Source organism: Oryctolagus cuniculus, chromosome 1 (assembly GCF_964237555.1).
Source record: "Oryctolagus cuniculus chromosome 1, mOryCun1.1, whole genome shotgun sequence".
NCBI classification, from domain to species: Eukaryota; Metazoa; Chordata; class Mammalia; order Lagomorpha; family Leporidae; genus Oryctolagus; species Oryctolagus cuniculus.
The window spans coordinates 105,297,403-105,319,235 of NC_091432.1; the positions used below are offsets into that span (position 1 = coordinate 105,297,403).

General features: G+C 53.7%; 1 protein-coding gene across 5 annotated transcripts in view; it reads left to right on the plus strand.

Annotated features, from left to right (window-relative positions):
* The window catches only part of TTC12 (tetratricopeptide repeat domain 12), a 47,445-nt gene extending 26,251 nt beyond the window's left edge, over nucleotides 1-21,194 (plus strand). For all 5 annotated transcript variants that reach the window (XM_051849244.2, XM_070065040.1, XM_051849246.2 and 2 more), the window contains 14 exons: nucleotides 3,733-3,793; nucleotides 4,185-4,373; nucleotides 5,381-5,450; nucleotides 6,166-6,254; nucleotides 8,792-8,960; nucleotides 13,642-13,734; nucleotides 14,738-14,798; nucleotides 15,465-15,602; nucleotides 16,057-16,155; nucleotides 16,543-16,611; nucleotides 17,737-17,838; nucleotides 18,909-19,008; nucleotides 19,785-20,010; nucleotides 21,011-21,194. In XM_051849244.2, coding sequence (XP_051705204.2) covers nucleotides 3,733-3,793; nucleotides 4,185-4,373; nucleotides 5,381-5,450; nucleotides 6,166-6,254; nucleotides 8,792-8,960; nucleotides 13,642-13,734; nucleotides 14,738-14,798; nucleotides 15,465-15,602; nucleotides 16,057-16,155; nucleotides 16,543-16,611; nucleotides 17,737-17,838; nucleotides 18,909-19,008; nucleotides 19,785-20,010; nucleotides 21,011-21,086 — 1,542 coding nt within the window. In that variant the 3' untranslated portion in view covers nucleotides 21,087-21,194. The remainder of the gene's footprint in view (nucleotides 1-3,732; nucleotides 3,794-4,184; nucleotides 4,374-5,380; nucleotides 5,451-6,165; nucleotides 6,255-8,791; nucleotides 8,961-13,641; nucleotides 13,735-14,737; nucleotides 14,799-15,464; nucleotides 15,603-16,056; nucleotides 16,156-16,542; nucleotides 16,612-17,736; nucleotides 17,839-18,908; nucleotides 19,009-19,784; nucleotides 20,011-21,010) is intronic.
* Nucleotides 21,195-21,833: the final 639 nt, after the last annotated feature.

The window sequence follows — 21,833 nt, forward strand, 5'->3', positions numbered from 1 at the left end:
TAACCACAGCCATTCTAGTGGGCAGGAAGCACTATCTCATTGTAGCGTGCATTTGCATTGCCCAAATGATTAATGGTGTTGAGGTCATTTCTATATCTTCTTTGAAGAAATGTCTTTTCAGAGGCTGTTCATTTAAAGTTAGTTTATTTGTCTACTTACAATGAATTTTAAGAATTTTTAAAAAATATATTCTGCATGTAAGTTTCTGGTCAAATATACAGTTTACAAATATTTTCTTCTACTTTGTGTGTTTCCTATTCACTTTATTGTTGATATTCTTTACAACACAAGGATTTTTAATTTTTATGCAGCGTCAGTAACCTATTGTTTCTTTTTTTCTTTTTTATTTTTTTAATTTACTTGAAAGTCAGAGTTACATAGAGAGAGATGAGAGGCAGAGAGAGAGAGAGGTCTTCCATCTGTTGGTTCACTCCCAGGATGGCCGCAACGGCTGGAGCTGTGCTGATCCAAAGCCAGGAGCTTCTGTGTCTCCCACACGGGTGTAGGGGCCCAAGGACTTAGGCCGTCGCCTAGTGCTTTCCCACGCCATAGCAGGGAGCTGGAACCAGTGCCCATAGGGGATGCTGGCACTGCAGGCAGCGGCTTTACCCTGTATGCCACAGCACCAGCCCCACCTATTGTTTCTTTGGTTGTTTGTGCTTTTGGTGTCATATTTAAGAACTGATAGTCTTGGCCAGTGCCGTGGCTCACTTGGCTAATCCTCCTCCTGTGGCGCCGGCACCCCGGGTTCTAGTCCCGGTTGGGGTGCCGGATTCTGTCCCGGTTGCTCCTCTTCCAGGCCAGCTCTCTGCTGTGGCCCGGGAGTGCAGTGGAGGATGGCCCAAGTGCTTGGGCCCTGCACCCTCATGGGAGACCAGGGGGAAGCACCCGGCTCCTGGCTTTGAATTGGCACAGTGCACCGGCTGTAGTGGCCATTTGTGGGGTGAACCAATGGAAGGAAGACCTTTCTCTCTGTCTCTCTCACTCTCTTTCACTGTCTAACTCTGCCTGTCCAAAAAAAAAAAAAAAAAAAAGAAATGATAGTCTAAGCTCATGAAATTTATGTTTGTGTTTTCTTTTAAGAGTTTTATGGCTTTAGCTCTGGCATTGAGATATTGGATCCACTTGGAGTTAACTCTTGTATATGAGATGAGGTAGAGGTTCAGCTTTATTATGCTGCATGAGGATGTCCAGCTATCTCAGTACCATATATTGAAGAGACTGCTTTTCTCCTGTTGAAGGATTTTGGCACCCTGTCAAAAATCAGTTGACTATAAATATATGAATTTGTTTCTGAACTTTGCTTTATTTCTTTAGTGTACATATCTGTCCTTGTGCCAATACCACACTGTCTTGATTTTTGCAGTTTTGTAGTGAGTTTTAAAATTGAGAATTGTGATTCTTCCAATTCTTCTTCTCTTCTTTTTCAAGATTGTTTGAGCTGTTCTGGTTCTCTTGAATTTCTATTGGAGTTTAAGGATTATCTTGTCGATTTCTACAAAAAAGGCAGATGAATTTTGATGGTTACAACATGAAATTGTAGATTAATTTGGATAGCATTGCCATATGAGCACTATAAAGTCTTCCAATCTATGAATATGAGATGTCTATTTGTGTTTTTTTGTTTTTTGTTTTTTGTTTTTTGTTTTTTGTTTTTTGTTTGTTTGTTTGTTTGTTTGTTTTGACAGGCAGAGTGGATAGTGAGAGAGAGAGACAGAGAGAAAGGTCTTCCTTTGTCATTGGTTCACCCTCCAATGGCCGCCGCGGCCTGCGCGCTACAACGGCGCACAGCGCTGATCCGATGGCAGGAGCCAGGTGCTTCTCCTGGTCTCCCGTGGGGTTCAGGGCCCAAGGACTTGGGCCATCCTCCCCTGCACTCCCTGGCCATAGCAGAGAGCTGGCCTGGAAGAGGGGCAACCGGGACAGAATCCGGCGCCCCGACTGGGACTAGAACCCGGTGTGCCAACGCCGCAAGGTGGAGGATTAGCCTAGTGAGCTGCGGCGCCGGTGAGATGTCTATTTATTATATTTTTAAGTGACATTGCCTCATATTGAGCATTTTTGAAAGCTATTGTTATATATTAATTGTAAAGATGAGACAGACTTATAGTAATCAAGTCAAATAAACAATATGAGTAAAGAACATTTTAATCTCCCCCCTGCACTGATTTTTATTCATTCGATTAAGTAATCCTCTCAGCAGATTTTTATTTCGTGCTCAGTGTGTCAGCCACACACAGTAACAGTCAGCAGTGAACAAGACAAAGTCCTTGAGTTCATGGAATCCACATTCCTGGGGTGGGGACAGCTGGGAGACACGAACTAGATTAGTAGATATGTAATGTGTTGGCATGTTAGGTCGCGATGAGTATTATCGAGAAAAAAGTCAGGAAGTAGTGAAGGTGGGATTGGTTTTAGGTAGGGTGATCAGGGAAGGCCTCTCTTCAGGAATGGAGGGAGTGACCTAGGCAACCCATGTGGCTATAAAAGGAGAGCATTCAAGGCAGAGGGATGGCTAGAAGGAAGACGCAAGGGAGAGCATAGGAGATAGATCAGAGAGGCCCTGGAGGCAGGAAGGCTATCCCACAGGGCCCTCCAGGCTTGGGGGAGGACCTTGGCCTTGGTTTTGAGTGATCTGAGAGCCATCAGAGGATTGTGAGACGTGATCTGACTCTGTTTTAAAGGATTGCTCCTATTGCTACATTGAGGATATATCTTAGCACACCAAGAGCAGAGAACAAGTTAGAAGGCTGTTGCAATAAATTATCTAAGCTGGGGTGGTGGTGGCTTGGACCAGCATGAAGACGATGGAGGTGTTAAGAAGTGATGAGATTCCAAATATGTACTGACAGTGAAGCCAACAGAAATTGCTGATAGGTTAGACCTGGGCCTAAAGAGAATTTGGATGCCTGTTCACTTTGTTTAATATGTATGCATCTATCCTGTGAAACTGTCCTTTGTTTTAATGTCTTTTTTGTTCAGTTCATGTCTTAATTCTAGTCTTCTAGGAAGGTCTTGAACCTTGAAGATCTCTCACAAGTGGTTTGTTTTTTTTTTTCTAAATTTTTTTCTGAGCTTTTTCTTTGCATGAGTGCTTGGATTACATGCTGAGAATTTCTTCTGTCCCCAGGGCCATAGTACTTTGGCCCAGAAATCCCTATGAACTAGAATGTTTCTTTTTCTAGAAACTATCCTATCTCACCGTGCCCTGGAGGAGAGTCCCTCCCTCCCAGGTTTTCCGGCTGACCCCTAGCCAGCTCTCTTTGCAGCCTGTACGCTTCACTCAGCAGTTCTGTGTTCTCTCTCCCGTTCCTGGGCCTCTGTTGGTACTGTGTCCCTCTTTGTTGATGCCCTAACTCCCCAGGGGCACGTCTGACAGCCCTCCTGTTCTCTCTCAGTGCAGACATCCTGTCTAAGGTCTGCATTGACTTCATGGTCACTCCCACCCCAGACAGACACGATCCACACAAATCTAGGCCTGGGTATTCTTTGTCACTGACTGCCTCTGACAGGACTCTTTTTAAGAACAGATTTTGAAACAATACCTGTTACCCTGCAGAACCAGAACAGCCTAAACAAAGTGCCAAGTGCACACCGCGTTCCCCAGGCCTGCTGCGGGAGGAGGTAGAGAACAACTAACGAAGAAGCCGAACCCCACGATGCCCAGTGTCTTCCTGGTAATCCCCATCACCCCTAACATTCCTTTTTTTTTTTTTTTTTTTTTTTTTGTAGTCGAGAGACAGCTACCGGAAGATCTTAGAAATCAACCCCAAGCTGCAGACACAGGTGAAAGGTGAGCACGTTCCTGCTGCCGTCCTGTGGTTGAATTTCACTTCTCTTGGGCTCCCGCCTTAGGATGCCTTCCGGCACTGCTGCCCTCGGCCTTTGTAACAGCCTGGTCCTCGGTGTCAACTGCCTGGCTCAGCCTCTCTTCCCTCTGTCTCCCACTCAAATCTTGGCCTCAGTCTATTTCCCTGCGACCCTTGTGCACTGCAGCGCCTTCTAGGCTGTCCTGAATCCCTGCGATGTTGAAGACTCTGGGTGTGGCCTGTCCCGTGTTCTAGAATGATCTGAATTCTTCACGCTGCTCAACCTTCCATCCTCAAAAGAGAGAGAAGGGTTGCTTCTTGGGTGGTGGTGTTGATTTGTTAGAGCACTGTTTGGTTTTTGCTTCCTTTTGCCAGAATACCTGAACCAAGTAGATCTTCGGGAGAAAGCAGACCTTCAAGAGCAGGAAGCCCGAGGACTTCTAGACGCGGGAAGGAGCACAGCTGTGTCAACCAGGAACCTCCTGGAGACCCTTTCCAAGCCCGGCCGCACGCCTTTGTTCTACGCTGGGGGGATCGAGATCCTGACGGAAATGATGCAGGATTGTAAGTGTGGTCTCAGGAGTGCCGTCAGTGTGAGGGCACGCTCCCTCCTGTCTTCCACAGATAATGTGAAGAACCCACTAATGCAGTTGCTAGCAGGGGTGCCTACGAAACAGGCCCACCGTACTCAGTTCTCTCTTCAGAGCGTGCAACTGCTCACCACACAGGCAGTAAACGCCGGCACAGGGCACAGCACAAGACACACATACACATGGCGTGCACTCACCCAGACACACTTGCATTTCCTGCACCACAACACACACACACACACACACACACGTACCCTGACACCATCAGTACTTTATCAGTATTTGTATCCTACGCACTCCCCATCACATGTGATCTGCACAGCCCCACATCTACCCCACTCCCACCCCAAACATCCCCAGTGCCCAGTCGCCTTCCCCTCCGGTACGGTAGAGAAGTGGTAAGGTTTACCCTCGTTAGGCTTAACAGCTACTTAGGACGGGCAAGCAGTTTCACAGCAGACATCAACTCTCTCCTGCTAATGAGAGCGCCCTGTTCTCTCCGAGCAGTTCTTGTAAACACGGAGGCCCGGGCTTAAATGATCTTTGTTATGCCAGCAGACGCCGATTGTACAGACAGATCGAGCCTTACACTCCCCGTTAGCATGCCACAGGGGGTGCTCAGATAGGCCTGCAGCGCTCTTTGGAGAAGATGGGCTCCCCTGGAAACAGCTTGGAAATAAACGTTTAAGGAGCAGGGCAGAGCGATGTGCCGGTGCATCCGGAGGTGACAGCTCCTGAGGGCTCTCCGAAGACTGCGGGGTGATGAGCTGTGCACTGCACACCGGGGCCCGCCCAGCTCCCTGCCTCTAAACAGCCCCTCTGATGGCAGCACCAGGCGCCCGGCATCAGTCACATTTTTCAGCACATAAAGATGCTTGTTCCTGCTAAACTGTTCCTTGGGTGACCTTGGCATTCCTGTCGGGTTTCTCACCACCTCTGGGCTGTGGGAGTCTGATGTAGCTTTCCGTGGGTCTCTTTCAGGCACAGAACGGACTTTATTCAGAACACACAACGGGTTCAGCATCATCAGTGACAACGAGGTCCTGAGAAGGTAGGAGAGCCTTTGCAACGACAGCCTGACCTCAGAGCTGGAAGAGCAAACCCAGTGGTCCCCGCCCCTCCCTCAGTAGCCGAGGCCCCTCCAGGAGCGCACGGTTCCTACAGGGACGCCCTGGAGCCTCCGGGCGCACCTAGCGGTGGGCGAGGGAACGCAGCACCTCCCAGGGCCGCTCTGGGCACTGCCAAGTCAGAGAAATGACCTCTGTGCTGGTTTCCCCGCCAAGGCTGCTGTTTGTTCTCCTCCTCATTTGCGATGTGCTGATCCTACCAGGGAGTGAGATCAGCTGGGCCCTGGCTGACCCCTTATTATGATATCACCTGAGGAAAGACCCATGTGGGAGGAGGTGGTTCACTAACTTTGTTTTCCTCTTCCTGCATATTTCTGGAAAGATTCCAGAGGCTCAGCATCCTGCTGTGAGCAGGAGTCGCCAGCGCACGCTGGTGTGCCCAGTGCCAGTTCCCTGGTCCCAGTGCAGCCATCACCCCTGGCCCCTGGCTCTGCCCAGCTCCACGCAGCCCTCACCTCCTCCTCCACCTGGAGCTCTGGGCTCAGTGATTGGCAGCCCATGGATGCCTGGAGATCTGTGGCGCTGCCCTGTAAAATCACGTTCTTAAACCAAAATTGAGCAAGTCCGGGGGAGAAATGCAACGACAGAGATCACAGCTGTTCTCCAGCCTCCTTAGCACTCCTGCCTGGTCCACTCCAGGTGCTTTTCCATGGCAGAAAAGGATGCAGTTGAAGAGACAGCCTGCCTATCCGTCCTCAAGCTCTGGCAAGCCGTGTGCAGTGGAAACGGTAAGCCTGGCTCCTCACCGTTAGTCACCGAGAACGTGCTGCTACTGCAGAGCTACGCAGGCAGGCTTGATCGGCCCCCGTGAAGGCCAGGCCCTGGAGAGCTGATGTCTAGACTGCCACACACACGCCCCTCCCTTTAAAAGAGGTGTCGATCGAAAGCCAGGCCTGTGTTGCAATGATGTCCCCGGCATCACAGTGGCCAGCTCCCCCACCCAGCCTCAGGGTGATGGAGAACCGCCCGGCGGGTGGTGAGCAAGGCCACTGTGGTTCCTTCCCGAGCCCTCTCCCTCCCTCTGCAGACTCATGCCCTTCCTGCCTGCCTAAACACCTTGTTTCTTTTTGCTGACCACGGAACCCATTTCAACATCATGAGATTTGTGATCCTCCCTTCCAGCATTTCCAGACACTGATTAGCGTCCGATAGCGAGACAGTAAAGTACTGTAGGGAACATATTTACCATAGTAACTCTGCCATTCTTTCACATTAGTGTCCTGTGCTGGTCATTAAGTCCTTGGGCAGTCTTTCTTATTCGCATCTGTGACTTCAATGTAAATAAAACTTCTAAGTATTTCCCTCATTTCTAAAAAAGTGTATCTCACAGGAAAAGAATTGACCTTGGATGCAGACACTGAAAATGGGGTTATTGACGGCTGGGTCTCCATTTTGCAGGGGAGCCAGCGATGGGGTGTGGGAGTGCAGTTTTGCAGTTTGCAAACCATAAAATACTGAGTGTGAGGCACCATGGTGTTTTTTTTTTTTTTTTTTTTTGGACAGGCAGAGTGGACAGTGAGACAGAGAGAAAGGTCTTCCTTTTCCGTTGGTTCACTGCCCCCAATGGCCACTGTGGCCGGCGCGCTGCAGCCGGTGTACCACGCTGATCCAAAGCCAGGAGCCAGGTGCTTCTCCTGGTCTTCCATGCGGGTGCAGGGCCCAAGGAGTTGGGCCATCCTCCACTGCACTCCTGGGCCACAGCAGAGAGCTGGACTGGAAGAGGAGCAACCGGGACAGAATCCGGCGCCCCGACTGGGACTAGAACCTGGTGTGCTGGCGCCGCAAGGTGGAGGATTAGCCTATTGAACCGTGGCGCCGGCCGGCACCATGGTGTTTTATCATGATTTAGTAGAATGGAGAAATCAAGAACTTAAGAAAATAGGCTCTAGGAAGCTAGACAGTCAGGTGCCTGTTTCCTGAAGGGAGTGCCACTCAGGGCTGGGTGTTTGCAGGTCGTACCTTGGGAAGGACAGAAAGGAAGGAAGGAAGCACTTGGGGTGTGCTTACTCAGGGTGAATCCAACCCACTTATTTTGGTTCCTGGGAACTCAAGAGTTTTTTATATATATATGTATATATATATATATCTCGTCTGAAAAATATCATTGGACATGGCCTGTGATATAAATGCTGTATATCGGGTGAGTGAAATCCTGGTACCTAGCTCAATAAATACACAGCAATTTTTAAAAAGTGCAAGGAAATGCTTGAAGGTGAGGCTGAGGCTGTGAAAATCTGCCAGGGAGATGTTGTAGAGTCGGGGAGAGAAGCGGTTCCAGGGCGGGATGGGTAGTGGCGTCTGCGTGATTCGTGGAGGGGTGAGCACCAGCTCCTCCGGGGAGTGGGCGCCAGTCTGCAGGTGGCACTAGAGCAGAGAGCTTCTGTTTTCGGCTCGATCCTGCCTCTCTGTCCTTTGAGTTATTTATGTATAAGAAAAATATGTTCATCAGGCAAACCAACTAAAACATCTCCATTTGGGAAATCGGTCAATCCTACTTCACATGGACAGGAGTAGTCACAGGTGAGCTCTAGGCTTAAGCTATGTTCGCAGTAAAAACATGGTTTCCTATGTGGGCTGCAAGTCAGATCCCATGCCCCTGACTCCTCTAGGGCTAGAACACTGGTGTGTGTTCTTGACCACTGTGTCTTGTGTGTAAACAGACCAGCGGCCCGGGGGCGGGCTCCAGGGTAAGGAGAAGATCCATTGTGTTCAGAGCTAGCCTCATGCTCCAGCCTGTGCCCCTGCCTGCTGTCCACAACCCATTCATGTGCGTGGTCAGAAAATGAAGCAGCTAAAACTCATGGCCCAGGAAGGAACAATTGTTCTCATGTGACATTTTAGTTTCCTAAACAAAACTCGGATGTTACTGGGACTGTTCGGTGAAGAGGGATGATATAGAGACATCCCACAGTTAAGCTGATTTCTTCCCCTTGGCTCACATTCCCAGATCCCATACTCCAAGCAGCCTTTTGTCAATGATAATGACGCAGCTAATTGGTACTTACTAGTAGTATAAACCTCCTAACAGCTCCCTTAGGTGGGTCATCATCCCCATTTTACTGATGAGGAGACTGAGGGCACGGGAGCTAATCACTGGCTGAGGTTGCAGACCCGGCAGCCTGGCTGGAGACCTCATGGTCTGGCACATTTTCCTGCCTCTTGAAAGAATGGGGAAGATGGAGCTTCACTTTGGGACGGTGGAGACGGATGTGGGCCCACTGCCACTGCGGCGCGCCCAAGTCAGACGGCCCCCTGTGTTTTGCAGAGGAAAACCAGCGTCTGCTCGTGTCGCACCCCGACAGGGCGGCGCTGCTGCCCTCCCTCTTGGCCTCCAGAGTGCTGGCCATCCGACAGCAGAGCCTGGCCCTGCTGCTGCAGCTCGCGCAGACGGAGAACGGGCGGAACCTGATCGCCTCCCACCTTGACCTGGCCCGGTAAGTCTCCACCACAACGATGCTCCTTGCAGCGTCACAGGTCGGCTCCTGTCCAGTTCCGACTGGCCTGCATCTGATGTGTGGGCGCCATTGGGCTGAGGACGGGTCAGCAGCAGAGAGAGCCATGGAAGGCAGCGCTCCATCCCGAGGAGCTCCAGGTCAGGCTGCCGCCTGAACTCGGTACCAAGGACAGCTCCACCGCACAGGCACTGTAGACGGTGGGCTCAGTGGCCGCCCTGCGGCACTGGAGTGGGCGCCCACCCTTGAAGTAGGTCCCTTGCTTGCTTCTTTCCTTTCTGCCTCGGTCTTGGCTCCACCTGCTCCTGCCATAACTTTTCTTCTTTCTTTCCAGTTTGAGGTGATATGTTCTTACGTTGCACATCCTTAAACCCTTCCTGGATAAATGAGCAAAACATCTCCAGGGCTGTGGCCTGGAGAGCTTCGCAGACCTGAGGGCTGCAAGAACAGTGTGTTGCTCTCCTAAATAGAGGCCCTAAAAAGTTAACCCAAACCCCAGTGGTCCTGCCCAGTGCCTGCCAGTGCGTTTTTATAGCTTTCTTTATTAGTTACACATTTGTTTTATTTTTCAGTTTAAATCTTCAGTTAGTTTCAGCAGGTGAAACTGCTGTCTTCACATCACAAGGGTTGCATGTCAGCCTTCACGTGGCTCAGCCTAACAAAAATTGTAGCCATCATTCCAGGCGTTTTATAAATGTTTCACACATTATTGAAAAGCAGACCTTGATTTTCTTCACTGTTACTTCGCTTTGTTTCCCGCCCCCCCCCCCCAATCCTGAAAGGTAGGCAAGGTCGGTATTGTTGGTCCATTTTGCAGATGAGGCAGGAGCCACTGCAGCAGCCACCCAGGAAATCTCCCCCAGCTGTCTCCCGGGACCTGTTCCTTGGCACCCAGCTCCCACCGTCTGCTCCCAACAAGAGGAGTCGACTATTCAGCCCCATCTGCCCTTCTCTGGGCAGCGCTGAGCCTTCCTGCACCTGCCCCTTGGGTGAGGAGGGCCTTTGTCTACTAAGAACAGAGTGGCTGTTAACCCTTGGCTGTGGCTCTGCCCCCTCCCCGTCACCACCCACTGGCTCCCGGGAGAGGCCTTGGCAAGGCCCCACCAAGCAGTGCACACGGCACATGGGTTCTTAGTGGGATTAGAGTCTCCAAAAGTGCATTCCACATTTTTTTTTTTGGACAGGCAGAGTGGACAGTGAGAGAGAGTGAGACAGAGAGAAAGGTCTTCCTTTGCCATTGGTTCACCCTCCAATGGCTGCCGCGGCCAGTGCGCTGTGGCCGGCGCACTGCGCTGATAGGATGGCAGGAGCCAGGTGCTTCTCCTGGGTCTCCCATGGGGTGCAGGGCCCAAGCACCTGGGCCATCCTCCACTGCACTCCCTGGCCACAGCAGAGAGCTGGCCTGGAAGAGGGGCAACCGGGACAGAATCCAGCACCCCGACCGGGACTAGAACCCAGTGTGCCGGCGCCGCAAGGCGGAGGATTAGCCTAGTGAGCCGCGGCGCTGGCCACATTCCACATTTGAAATGACTGCAGTCATCCCCTCAGTATCTTCAGCATATGGTTTCCTTTATTTGATTTTTGCCCCTTTGAGTAAATAGAGGTTTAGTTATCATCAGCTTTTCCCCCAAGCGATCCTTGAATTGCTTGAGTTCCAATTTGAATTTTTCCAGTGTCTTGGAGAACGGCATTTATGACCACCTCACTACTCTTGACAGCCAAGGAAACCTCTGCTTATTGCTTCCGTGCCCACTTGTCTCACAAATGTCTGTCTCTAGTTAAGCCGCGAGGCGACATAATGGATCCTCTGGGATGGATGAAGCGATCCGAGGCAGGACAGGACCATACACAGTCCCAGGTCTCCCAAGGAGGCACATATTTCACATTCCTCCCAAAGTGTTTGTCCTCATGGGGGAGGCTGGCTGTGTGCAGGCGGGGATGGCCAATGGCCAGTGTCACTTTGTAGAAAGCGCTGAGCCTATAGATGGAAGCAGGCCTGAGCCTAAGTCCTCCATGTGTCTCTTTCTACTTATGTGGTCCAGCAAAGCTGCTCAGCCTGGATGGGCCCCGAGGCCCGACTGCACCGCAGACTTCGCTGTGTGGGTGGGGGGTGATCGGTCTATGCCAGTTACAAGCTTGCATGTTGCATTGTGCAGAACACTTGCCCAAAAGAGTGTGAGCGAGACAGAGCCTGGCTTGCTTTTCTCACAGAAGCAGTGGCTTAGAGGTATCAAGGCCAGGTCTGTCCTCTTGAGCTTCCCTCCTTGTTGCGACCCCAAGCCTCACAGCTTCCTGGGAGACGGGTTAGCACCAGCTACTTCTTTCCCTGTTGTCAAGGAAAACTGCTGCTCACGTCTCCTTGGACAGAGTTGCGTCCCCTGCCAGGCTGGAGGACAAAGTGGCACCAACTTCTGGAGTAGGGCCCGGCGCTGTAGAAGGGAATAAGTGGGATGTTAGTGGGGCTGGCCTGCGAGCGGCATCGGCCATAGAAGGGGAAAGCAAAATAATACCATGCTGGACACACAGTCTGGACATGGTCATTTTCTCTCTGCACGCTGTGTTGTTTAAGGCCCTAAACTGAGGTGGCAGCGCGTTCATTGGGTGCACGAGACCTCGAACTCGTGGTCCGCCCTGGAAGTGGGAAGGGACATGCTGTCCTTCTGAGTGACAAACTCAGTGGTAGTGTGCACTGAGTCACACAGTAAGGGAGCCTCAGGCTTCTGGCTCCCATGGCAAAACCAGTACGCCGTCGCGCTGTTTTCTCATTTTCTGTGCCGCTCAGGTTCGTTAGCCTGCATCTTGGAGAGCGAAGCAAACAGACTGAAATCGGTGATGGGGGAATCTGGACTCATTGTGGGGCAAGTCCTCTCCACCAGCGGGAACGTGGAGGACGCCCCCAGGATGTCGGGTTTGCAGGAGCTTGGCGCCGCCTGGACCTCCGAGACAGTCCAGGCCAGCCCACCCCTGTCGGCGGTGTCCCAGCTCATGCACCGTCCCAGCGTTTTCCTCCGATTGGGGCAGGCAGTAAGAGAGCTGGTAAACCAGGGGTCTTTCCCCAGCTAGCGGGAGGATGTGGCCAAGTGCACCTCACAGTCTGTGAGCACTGGGTACTCTGTGCCACATGCCTGCCCCTGCCTCCGCCCCCATGTGCCTGATGCTGGGCCGAAAGCCCCCCTGGAGCCAGAACCTTGTCTAGTTTCACTGCTGTGGCCCCAGCACCTCCTCCTCCTCCTGGTTCACAGTCAGCATCTGTGTTGTTGACTGAATGAAGGAGCAGGCGGCTCACCTCGCACTCTGCACCTGCTGTTGATGCCACCTTCTCTGCTCTCCGCCACACCTGCCAGGGAGGCCGCTTCTAACAGAGCCCCTAAGGCAGTTTATCCTCCTAATTGACTTCTGGGGGTGTCACGGCAGGAGATGAGCTCAGTGCTGAGCACAGCTCTGTGCACCCTGCAGATGCTTAGGGTGTGTCTGCAGGGTGAAGAGATTCCTCTGCCTACCCTGTCCTGGTTCCACAAGTGCATCAGGACAGCCTACAGTGGTGTTAGCGTTTTTTGGACAGCCAAAAAAATGAGAGGATGTAGCCACACTGTTTGCTCAGACTGTGTTTGCAGTTGGCTAAAGACCCTTAAAATCTTCTTCATTGAACCAGTTTTTAAAAAAAAAGATTTACTTATTTATTTGAAAGATAGAATTATGGAGATAGAAGGAGAGACAGAGAGAGGTCTTCCATCCGCTGGTTCACTCCCCAAATGGCCACAACTGCTGGGGCTGGGCCAGGCCAGAGCCAGCAGTTTCTTTCTAGTTTCTCATATGGGTGGCAGGGACCCAGGCACTTGGGCCACTTTCTGCTGCTTTCCCAGGCGTATTAGCAGGGAGCTGGATCAGAGGTGGAGCAGCCAGGACTCCAAACCAGTGCCTATGTGGGATGCCGGCACTGCAGGCAGCAGCTTAACCAGTTGTGGGGCACCGGCCCCATGAACCAGTCTTAAACTAGGTCTCCAAATTCTGTTACTTACACAGAGTTTCCAGCTGTGAGTTGAGGGCTTTGAGTTTAACCCAATTCAGTGTCATCTGATGCATTGAACAGCCTGATGGATTGAACAGTTAAGTCTTTAAAAAAAAAAAAAAGATTTATTTATTAATTTGAAAGGCAGAGTTACAGAGAGGCAGAGAGAGGTCTTCCATCTGCTGGTTCACTCCCCAAATGGCCGCAATGGCCAGATCTGGGTCGATCCAAAATCAGGAGCCAGGAGTTTCTTCTGGGTCTCCCGTGTGGGTGCAGGGTCTCAAAGACGTGGGCCATCTTCCACTGCTTTTGCAGGCCATAGCAGAGAGTCATCAGCAGAGTGCACCATGTAGATGCCATCTATGTAAATGACCTTGACTGAGCCAGAGTCGCATGGCAGAGCACCAAGTACTCTTTCCTAGCTGGTGTCTGGTAGTCAGTCAGCTTTGGCCCAGAGCGTTCAGTCCCTGGGCAGTCACATTAAGGGATGGAGCCATGTTTCGGGTGAGCAAGGAGCTGGTGTGCAGGGAGGGCTCGGCTAGGCCTCCCTCCCAGCCTGCCTCCCGTGAATGCTGACCCTTTGCTGGTGTTCCACGTGGTTGGGGACGCTGTTGGTGGAGGCAGCTCCTCTGAGGTGGTTCTTGGTTTTTGCAGGTTGCTGGAAGCCCTGGTGTCATTTCTTGATTTCTCAGATAAGAAGGCCACCAGCGCCATGCAACTGCTTACAGACTTGGCCATCGAGCAAAGGTAACGCTGTTTTCCCAGATGCTGACTACTTCTTCCACCTTGCAAACCTTGCAGCAGAGAAATGAGGCACAAGGTTCCTGCTGGGCATTGTGGCCTGCCACTCCCATCCCAAGTTCTCTCGGAAGAGGGTCACCCGGGCCTCAGTGGGTTTGGAAACAGTAGCATAGTCACCAGCAGCTCTGGCAGCAAGCACACCTGCTGTGTGTCCCCACTTCATCGGGACCTGGCACGTGGTAACTCACGGCCAGCTTGTGTTGAATGAATGTAAGAGAACCAGAGAACAAGCACTATGAACAAACAGCAAAATGTAGCTCCTCTTGTGTTGCCACTGGCATTGTGAGTGACTGCCTCTCTCTGCCCTGTCACGTCCAAGTTTGTGTGTGTTTCTGTCTTGGTTCTTCTTGCCCCACCCCACCTCCTGCTTAGCTGCTGGGGAAAATAGTAAAGGTCTTAGTTTTTATAACTCTTTAAGTTTTTCTTTTAAAACATACTTTTTTTAAAAAAAGTGTCTTGCTTAGAAGTGGTCACATCACAAGAGAAAGCTGTCGTGCTCACAGCCAGGCTGGGCGCTGGCCCAAACTGAGGTTACGAAATTGCTGCAGCAGCACACGGAGCCATGCGTGCAGCTGGCCCTGCGTGCATGTCTGCGACAAGGATGAAGCTTGCCCAAGTCACCCATGTGTGCGGCACCCGCTTGGCCTGGCGTGGAAACCCAGAGCCAGGGAAGAGGTGGGGAGCCGGCATGGCCGAAGCCTAGGGATCCCAGCAACTTCTGCATAAGAGAGCTGCCTTCTAAAATCTGTAACATCGAGAGCGGCTCTGCAGAGATGAGAATTAAGGCCACGCTGCCACCAGCGATGTGTGTTTGGGTTCCCAGTGAAGTAGCCTTTCACGCTGTAGTCACACAGGCCGAGAGTTTGTGACTGTGCCCCAACCAAGACAGTGCGTTCATGCTGCAGGTGTGCCCTGTGGAAGTAAATCCTAGCTGATGTTTTCTCGACAGACTCCAAGTCTGGTTCCAGGCCAACCTTCCAGCTGTTCTCCCTGCACTCACAGGCATTCTGGTGAGCGAAGCCTCTGTTTGTCATCTGTGACAGCTGTCTCAGCGCCATTCACACCTCCGAACCCTTGCCATCTCTGGGGTTGACTGATCGTTCACTCACAGCTGGAGTTGACACAGTTCTCAGTGTCTACAGCTGGGGTTGGGACAGGGGGAGGTGGCATCTGAGCGGGGCTGGCTCCCAGGGAGAGAAAGGTGGGTGTGGACAGCGTCTTTGTTAAAGGCAGGGGGAGGCTGTCCGTCTCCATCAGTCCCCTGCTGACTCTGAGCCTTGTCGTCAGTCCGACACGCGACCCTGTCCCGAGTAGAGGTCATCCCAGGCAGGACAGGTACAGCACTTAGAGCAGATGAGGCAGAGGACTGTCAGGGGTTCTTCTCCTTGGCGAGTGTGCTGTCCCCGGTGAGCCACAGAAGTGCCAGTGGCCCCAGAGGGCATTACCACACCCTGGTATCTCCTGGGGCCGAACGGAGGCTCTGAGAGAAGGACTTGCCCAGGTCCTCCCGGCCAGGTGCTGGAGGAGCTGGGACCGAGCCCTGGGCCGAGGCACCCCTCTCTGTGCCCCCCCGTGTGACACCAGGTGGCTCTGCTCCCAGGCTGGGGGCGGTGAGTGACGTTGCTGCAACACATTGGCTTGCTCTCACAGCCTCACTGTCTCTTGGTTCACTGTAGAAGCACGATCCCAGGACAACCAACTACACAGCGTTCTGCCAGTGTCTCGCCATCCTGGGAAACCTCAGCGCCGAGCCTGCCACCCGGAGACACATGGCAGCCTGCGAAGAATTTGGGGATGCCTGCTTAGGCCTCCTGGTATTCCAGCTTATTCTACCCAGAGTTGGTCTCTTAGCCTCTTTGGGGCATTGGTCTCCTGACGTTCTGGCTTTCCCAAAATTGCTGTTCTGAGGGCGCTGGCCTTAGTGGCTTTTCCTTAAAGAGCCCTGCAGGTGGAGTCTCGGCTGCCCCGGGGCGATTTGAAGGCCCTTCTGGTGGAGTCTGCTCCATCATCCATCTCAGAGACTCATCTTCAGTTTGAAGCCAGGACTAGGTGGAGCTCCAGTCCCTGGCAGGGCCACCAGAGGCCCCTGCCAGCTCCCCTAGGTCAACACTAGCTCCTGGTCTCCCAGCATCACTTACGTGGGCGGCATTGATTACTCAGGGAGTGTACATACCTCCCAGACCTTTGCTCAAGGGAAGCGTGGGAATCCATGGAAGGTCACGGCCACAAGGCAGGCAGGTCCTCGATCACCTCGCTTCGTTTCCAAAGGCCAGGTGTGAGGAGGATGCGGCTGGGTTCCGAGAAGTCACATACACGCTCCTGGGACTCCTGATGAACTTGTGTCTTCAGACTCCGTTTGTCTCAGAGGTACAGCATCCTCGTCTCCTTCCCTGGGACACGACACACCGCACGCCTGTCCCATGGAGCCCACTGTTAGCTGCCACGTGACATCCGGGTTCAGACGCCGTCAGTGGAGGTGGGGGGAAGGTGGGAGGGATGCCCTGCCACTGTGCTCCATTGAGGGTGACGTCCCAGAGGGTGCTTTCACAAAAGCCAGGAACAGTGGGGCCCCACTGTTGTCCAAGTGCCCTGCAGTTGGTGGGGACAGCCATGGGGAGGCGCAGGAGCCATGAAGAAGGTGCTGTGAGGACAGTCGGGACAGGTGATGGCGGCAATGCGGAGGGAGTGCACCATGGAGGACTGAGCTGGCAGGAAGGTAACCGCCCGCCCTTCTCCCCTCTCCTGCGGGTGCAGGTGTGGGCCGCGGAGTTGAGCGCTCAGTGCCTGTCTCTCCTGAACAGCCAGGACGGAGGCATCCTGACGGTAAGTTCCCGCAGGGCAATCGCAGAGCTCTTCACTTACTCCTGTTCTGGTTCTACCTTCAGTGGAAGCGCCCCCTTGGAGAATCTGCTGACTCTAGGCATGGTGTGGACATCCTCCTGGGATGAATGCTCTCATCTTGCCTGCCACCTCCTCCCAGTGCCCCTCTGTGGACCCCCTGGGGTCCAGGATCCTGAACCTGAATCTCAACTGCTTCCATAGCAGAATCCATCTGGCCTGTCCCATTTCAGGATACCCTGCACAGGGGCAGACGTTCAGCACACAGTTGAGATGCCACGTGGGGCGCCCAGGGTCAGCAGAGGGCAGCTGTGCGAGGCGGGGGAACCATGGTGGGCGGGCAAGCTCTTCCCCCACCCCAGGCATGGAATGCCAGCATTTTTCCCTGGAATGGAGTTGAAAGGCCAGAGCAGAGATCTTTGCCTTCTAGCCTTTAGCAATACTACTTTTCCGCCTGTGAGTCAACAGACTCCCCATAAACACCAGTTTGCTTTTTCTTTATTCTGATTGGGCAGCACACACATAAAAAGGAAAACCAAGGTAAACAGAAAAATTGACCCAAAAGAAAGACGGTAAAAAAAGGAAAACAGGAGAAGCAAACAGTAGCTCTCATTTGTATCCCGAGAAAGAGGCCGGGTATGGATAGGCGTGCAGCAGTAACGGCTCGCTGTTAAGGAAGTGAGATCTCCCAGACCCGAGAAGGAGAAAGCAGAGGTTCAGAAAGATGACGATAAGGGAAAGCTGAGAGGTGCAGAGGATCAATCCAGGAAGTGACATCTCCTAGTAAGGGCCCTGCTGGGGCCAGGGTTCCAGGGCCCAGAGGCAAACGTCCCCTCTCGGCCTTGGGCCGGTTGCTCCCTGTAACAAGCCGGGCCTCCAGGTGCCGAGGGGCAGGGACCCCAGCCCTTGGGGTTGCCTGCCCAGCAGCCTCTTTAAACACAACAGAGCCCACTGTTTATTATGTGGCCACCACATGGTTTAAAAACCAAGGTGCACCCTTCGCTTGCATCCCAGCAGTTGCTTTGGCCTCACCAAGCTCCTCGTTAACTGTGAAAGGCCGTGTGTGTTTCTGAAAAGGACCTTGAATCACCCTTCTCCTGTGTCTCCCAGAGAGCCGCTGGCGTCCTCAGCCGCACCCTCCCGTCCTCTCCGAGAATCACCCAGGAGGCCCTGAGAGCCGGAGTGGTGAAGAAAATGATGAAATTCCTGAAGGTAGAGTGACGTCACCAGTTCCAGGTCCCAGGAGTTCCTCGCTCATGGAGGAACAGAATCGAGATGGCCTCTGGACGGCCAGCGTGCTGCTACTTCTCCCTGCCTGACTACTTTTGGAAGAGTTATCTTTTATTTTGTTTGAAAGGCAGAGTGACAGAGAGAGGGAAGGAGAGACAGAGATCTTCCATCTGCTGGTTCATCCCCAGATGGTTGCAATGGTTGGGCCTCTGTCCGAGTCTCCCACATGGATGCAGGGGCCTAAGCACCTGGGCCATCCTCTGCTGCTTTCCCAGGCTCATTAGCAGGGAGCTGGAGGGGAACGAGAACAGCAGGGACTCAAGCCAGCAATCCGATATGGGATGCTAGAATCACGGGAGGTGGCGGCTGAAGCTACTGTGCCACAAGGGTGGCCTTCACACCTGCTCAATTTTAAATGCATGGCATAGGGGATTATCTGCCGCCTATTCCCCCAGATGTTGCTCTGAACCCCGACAAAAGAATGTTGAATAAAACAGGAAGGCTCTCATTAGACGCACCCAGGAAAACTGCTTACCCCTCAAGCCTCACTTTAAAACGTGTGACCTCCGTCCTTGAACGAGACATCCACGCGGCTTTATGCCAGTTTTTTTCTGGCCCACTCTTGCAACTGGTGATGCTTTACATGGTTCTCTGGAGAGGGCCCCAGGAGGTGTGCAGGCTGCAGAGTTACCACGTGACCAAGGGATGCTGGGATTTTCCAAGTGAGGCCACACAGCAGTTAAGTAGCTTCCGGGGCTGTCAGGGTTGTGATTTGCCAGTTGTGACATCTCCTGGTATTCAGCCTGGTAGCCTTAGCAGGGGAGCCCGTGTCCTCGATGACGTAGGAGGGCCTTCCCCTCCCTTCCTCCGCTCTTTGGTAGCTCTGCAATTGCCAGCATCGTCTTCTCAGCCACCGTCTCCCAAGGCTCCTACCCATGTACGCCATGGGGCACGGGCAGGGGTAGAGACGGTGCGGCAGCTCCCTTCTACCAGTTAGGTGGTGTCTGGCCTAGAACGATCATCACACCAATCGTCCCTGCTTTCATTCCCAGACTGGAGGCCAGACGGCATCGCGTTACGCCATAAAGATCCTAGCTGCCTGCACCAATAGTTGCCACGGCGCTCGGGAGGAAGTAGTGAGGCTGGATAAACGTAAGTGACAGTTCCGCCGCGCACGCCTGCATCCCACGGGTCGGGCCAGCCCCGGAGCTGTGAAGGCCGTCACCCAGTCCCCAGACCTGCGCGGTGTTTACGGAGAGGCGGGTCGGGCCACCCCCGCAGCTGGGAGCGGTTCACCCACCTTCTGGCTGCACACGGGTGGAATGCCCCTGCCGGAGACCTGGCTGACGGAGGCGATCCAAGCCGGGAAGCTCTCCTCTCCCAAGTTAAATGGAAATTGTTTCTGGAGCAGCCACTGAAACGGAGCTCGCAGCCACCTCGAGCCTTTAGTGGCGGGGGCAGGTGTCAGAGCCTGAGCCGAGCTTTAGTCCAGTGGAGGGAGTCGGCTCGGCCCCTCCTGGGGGCACCTTCTCAGGTCTCCTCGCCACCTCCCTGGTGTGTGCAGACAGGACCTGAGGGCCGCCCCAACGTGGCAGCAGGACCCTTCTTGCTGTTCCCGTCTCTTGCCCTGCAGGCTCCCGGTGGGCGCGCTGTCCCACTATAGGGTTGTTAGGAGGGTCCCCTTACCCCGAGGTGGAGTGTATAGAGGGTTAGGAATGTGGACTTGGGAGAAGACACCTGTCTGACACCTGCTGTTCCTTCACACTGCAACTGGTGCCTGGGCACAGTGCTGGGCGCCTGAGTGAGGCGGCTCTGACAGAAATTCTCATGTGCACAGTGGCTGAGTGAGCACGTCCTAGGAGTTTCTGGGGTAGCAGGCGTCCACTGACAGCTCCCGGCCCCTCCCGTGTTCTCTTGCATCCGTGTAGAGTTTGGCGTGTTGCTACAGCTGCTCAGCTCTGAGGACGAGGTCCTGGTGGGGAACGCCGCCCTGTGCCTCGGCAACTGCATGGAGGTGCCGCACGTTGCAGCCTCCCTGCTGAAGACTGACCTCGTGCAGGTCCTACTAAAGCTGGCCGGCGGTGACGCGCAGAAGACGGCCGTGCAGCTCAACGCGGGCATCGCGCTGGGGAAGCTGTGCACCGCCGAGCCCAGGTACACCGGGCCACCTCTGAGCCAGCGGGCTGAGCGTCTGTCACGTCAGGGCAAGCGGGCCGAGCCGAGGCGCTGTGCCTCAGTGGCAACCGTGTGACACACAGCATGCAGGCAAGCCCGTGGTCTTCTGCAAAGGCCCACGTGGGGGCCCTGTAGCCCTCCAGGGAGCACTCAGACCCCAGGGCTGTGCTCCGCTCCATGCACCGACTGCCCTTGCTTTTCCCACCCAGCCTCCTCTCCCTGGCCCGCCCTCTCCCTTTTCTCTCCCTCCATTCTCACTTCTCTGCTTTTTCAGACACAGTGGGGTTCCTAATTTCACTTTTCTGCCCGGGCCCAAGCAAATGGAGGACCTTGTGGGGGTCCAGCATCCTGCAGGAGACGCAGAGGTGCAGAGCTGCTTGCACCACGCCACGCTGCAACCAGGGCAGGGGAGCCTGGCTTTACCACCCGGGTTGTTTCCCCTTTAGCTCAGACCATGCTCTGCTTAAACGCTTCCTCAGGCCTGCTTCCGGAGCCTGCACCCTGCGGCTGAGCATGGCCCAGAAACGGGGGTGGTCGTTAGGGATGGAGAGGGACTGGGCCCTTCCCTTAACACTGCTGGCTCCTCCTCCGCAGGAAGAGGGGCGTGGCCTGGGTGACAAATTCTGTCTGATTGTTCAAATGGAGGGAATAGATAAAATTTTTGCTACAGGGAAGGCGAGACCCACTAGTCAGGATGAGCTCCAAGTGGCACCTGCTGGCGAGCTCCCAGAGGCAGGGTCCCATCTGATCAGCTTGGCACACCTGCCCCCTGCAGTGAGAGGAGAGTTCTTAGGGTCTCAGGAGCCTCCCTTGGAGCCTCCCTCTTTCTCCCCTTTGATCTTTGGGGCTTCTGGGTGCCACAGCTACTGCCCATTTCCACCCAGAGTGGTGGGGCTGACCTTGCCAGCCTCTGTTCCCAGTGGGGCTGGCTCTGAAACATGGCGTTGATGCCATGGGCCTTGTATTCTGATTATGACAGGTTTGCCACTCAACTCAGAGAGCTGCACGGGATAGAAATTCTCAGCTCCACGATGAAGTACATCACTGATTCTTGAGAGACATGCATCTGTGTGTGTGTTTGTGAATTCTCAACTATATGCAAACACTGGTTGTATGCTAGCGTTTGTTCCTTCTCTTATAATAAAGACTACTCCAGAATCAAATACTTATTTTCCGTGTATTTGCCTGTTTGGTTTTCATTGGGCATAGGAGAACGGGCATCAGGGTGGCCACTGGGGTGGACCCTGTGCAATGGCCTGTGCAGCGTCCATTGCGCCTGCCTCTAGTGCTCTTCCTCAGCCAAGGAGACGCCATGCTTCCCAGACTCCCTGGCAGCACCATTCTAGAGGGGGACTCCCTTCTGCCAACCCAGCGCCACTCCCTGCCCTGACTGCTTTCCTCTGCGGGCGGCGTGCTGGAAACATTGGATTCCCTGAGAGTGGCACAGCAGCACAGGGGACCCTAGTGGTAGTTGCAGCAGCATGAGTCATGGCAGCAGCCTGAGGCCTGGCCCCAGCGGGGACGCACGCTATTGGATTCAGTGCGTTGAGTGGTCGGTGACTCTGCTGTTGGGGGAACTCTGCAGTCCTGGAAGCTCTCGTGGAGGTCTCCCTCAGCACCCACCTCCAGCCCATGGAAGGGTGCTGTAAGCGCCCCAGTCGGTGCCAGATTGCTCTCTGCATCAGATGCCGGAGCAGGCGCTTCTGTTCCCCGACTGAACCTGAGCTCATCCTCCCGTGTGAATCTCCCTGACCCTCCTTGCACTCCCTCCCATGCCCCAAGGCCACCCTAAACGAAGGTGG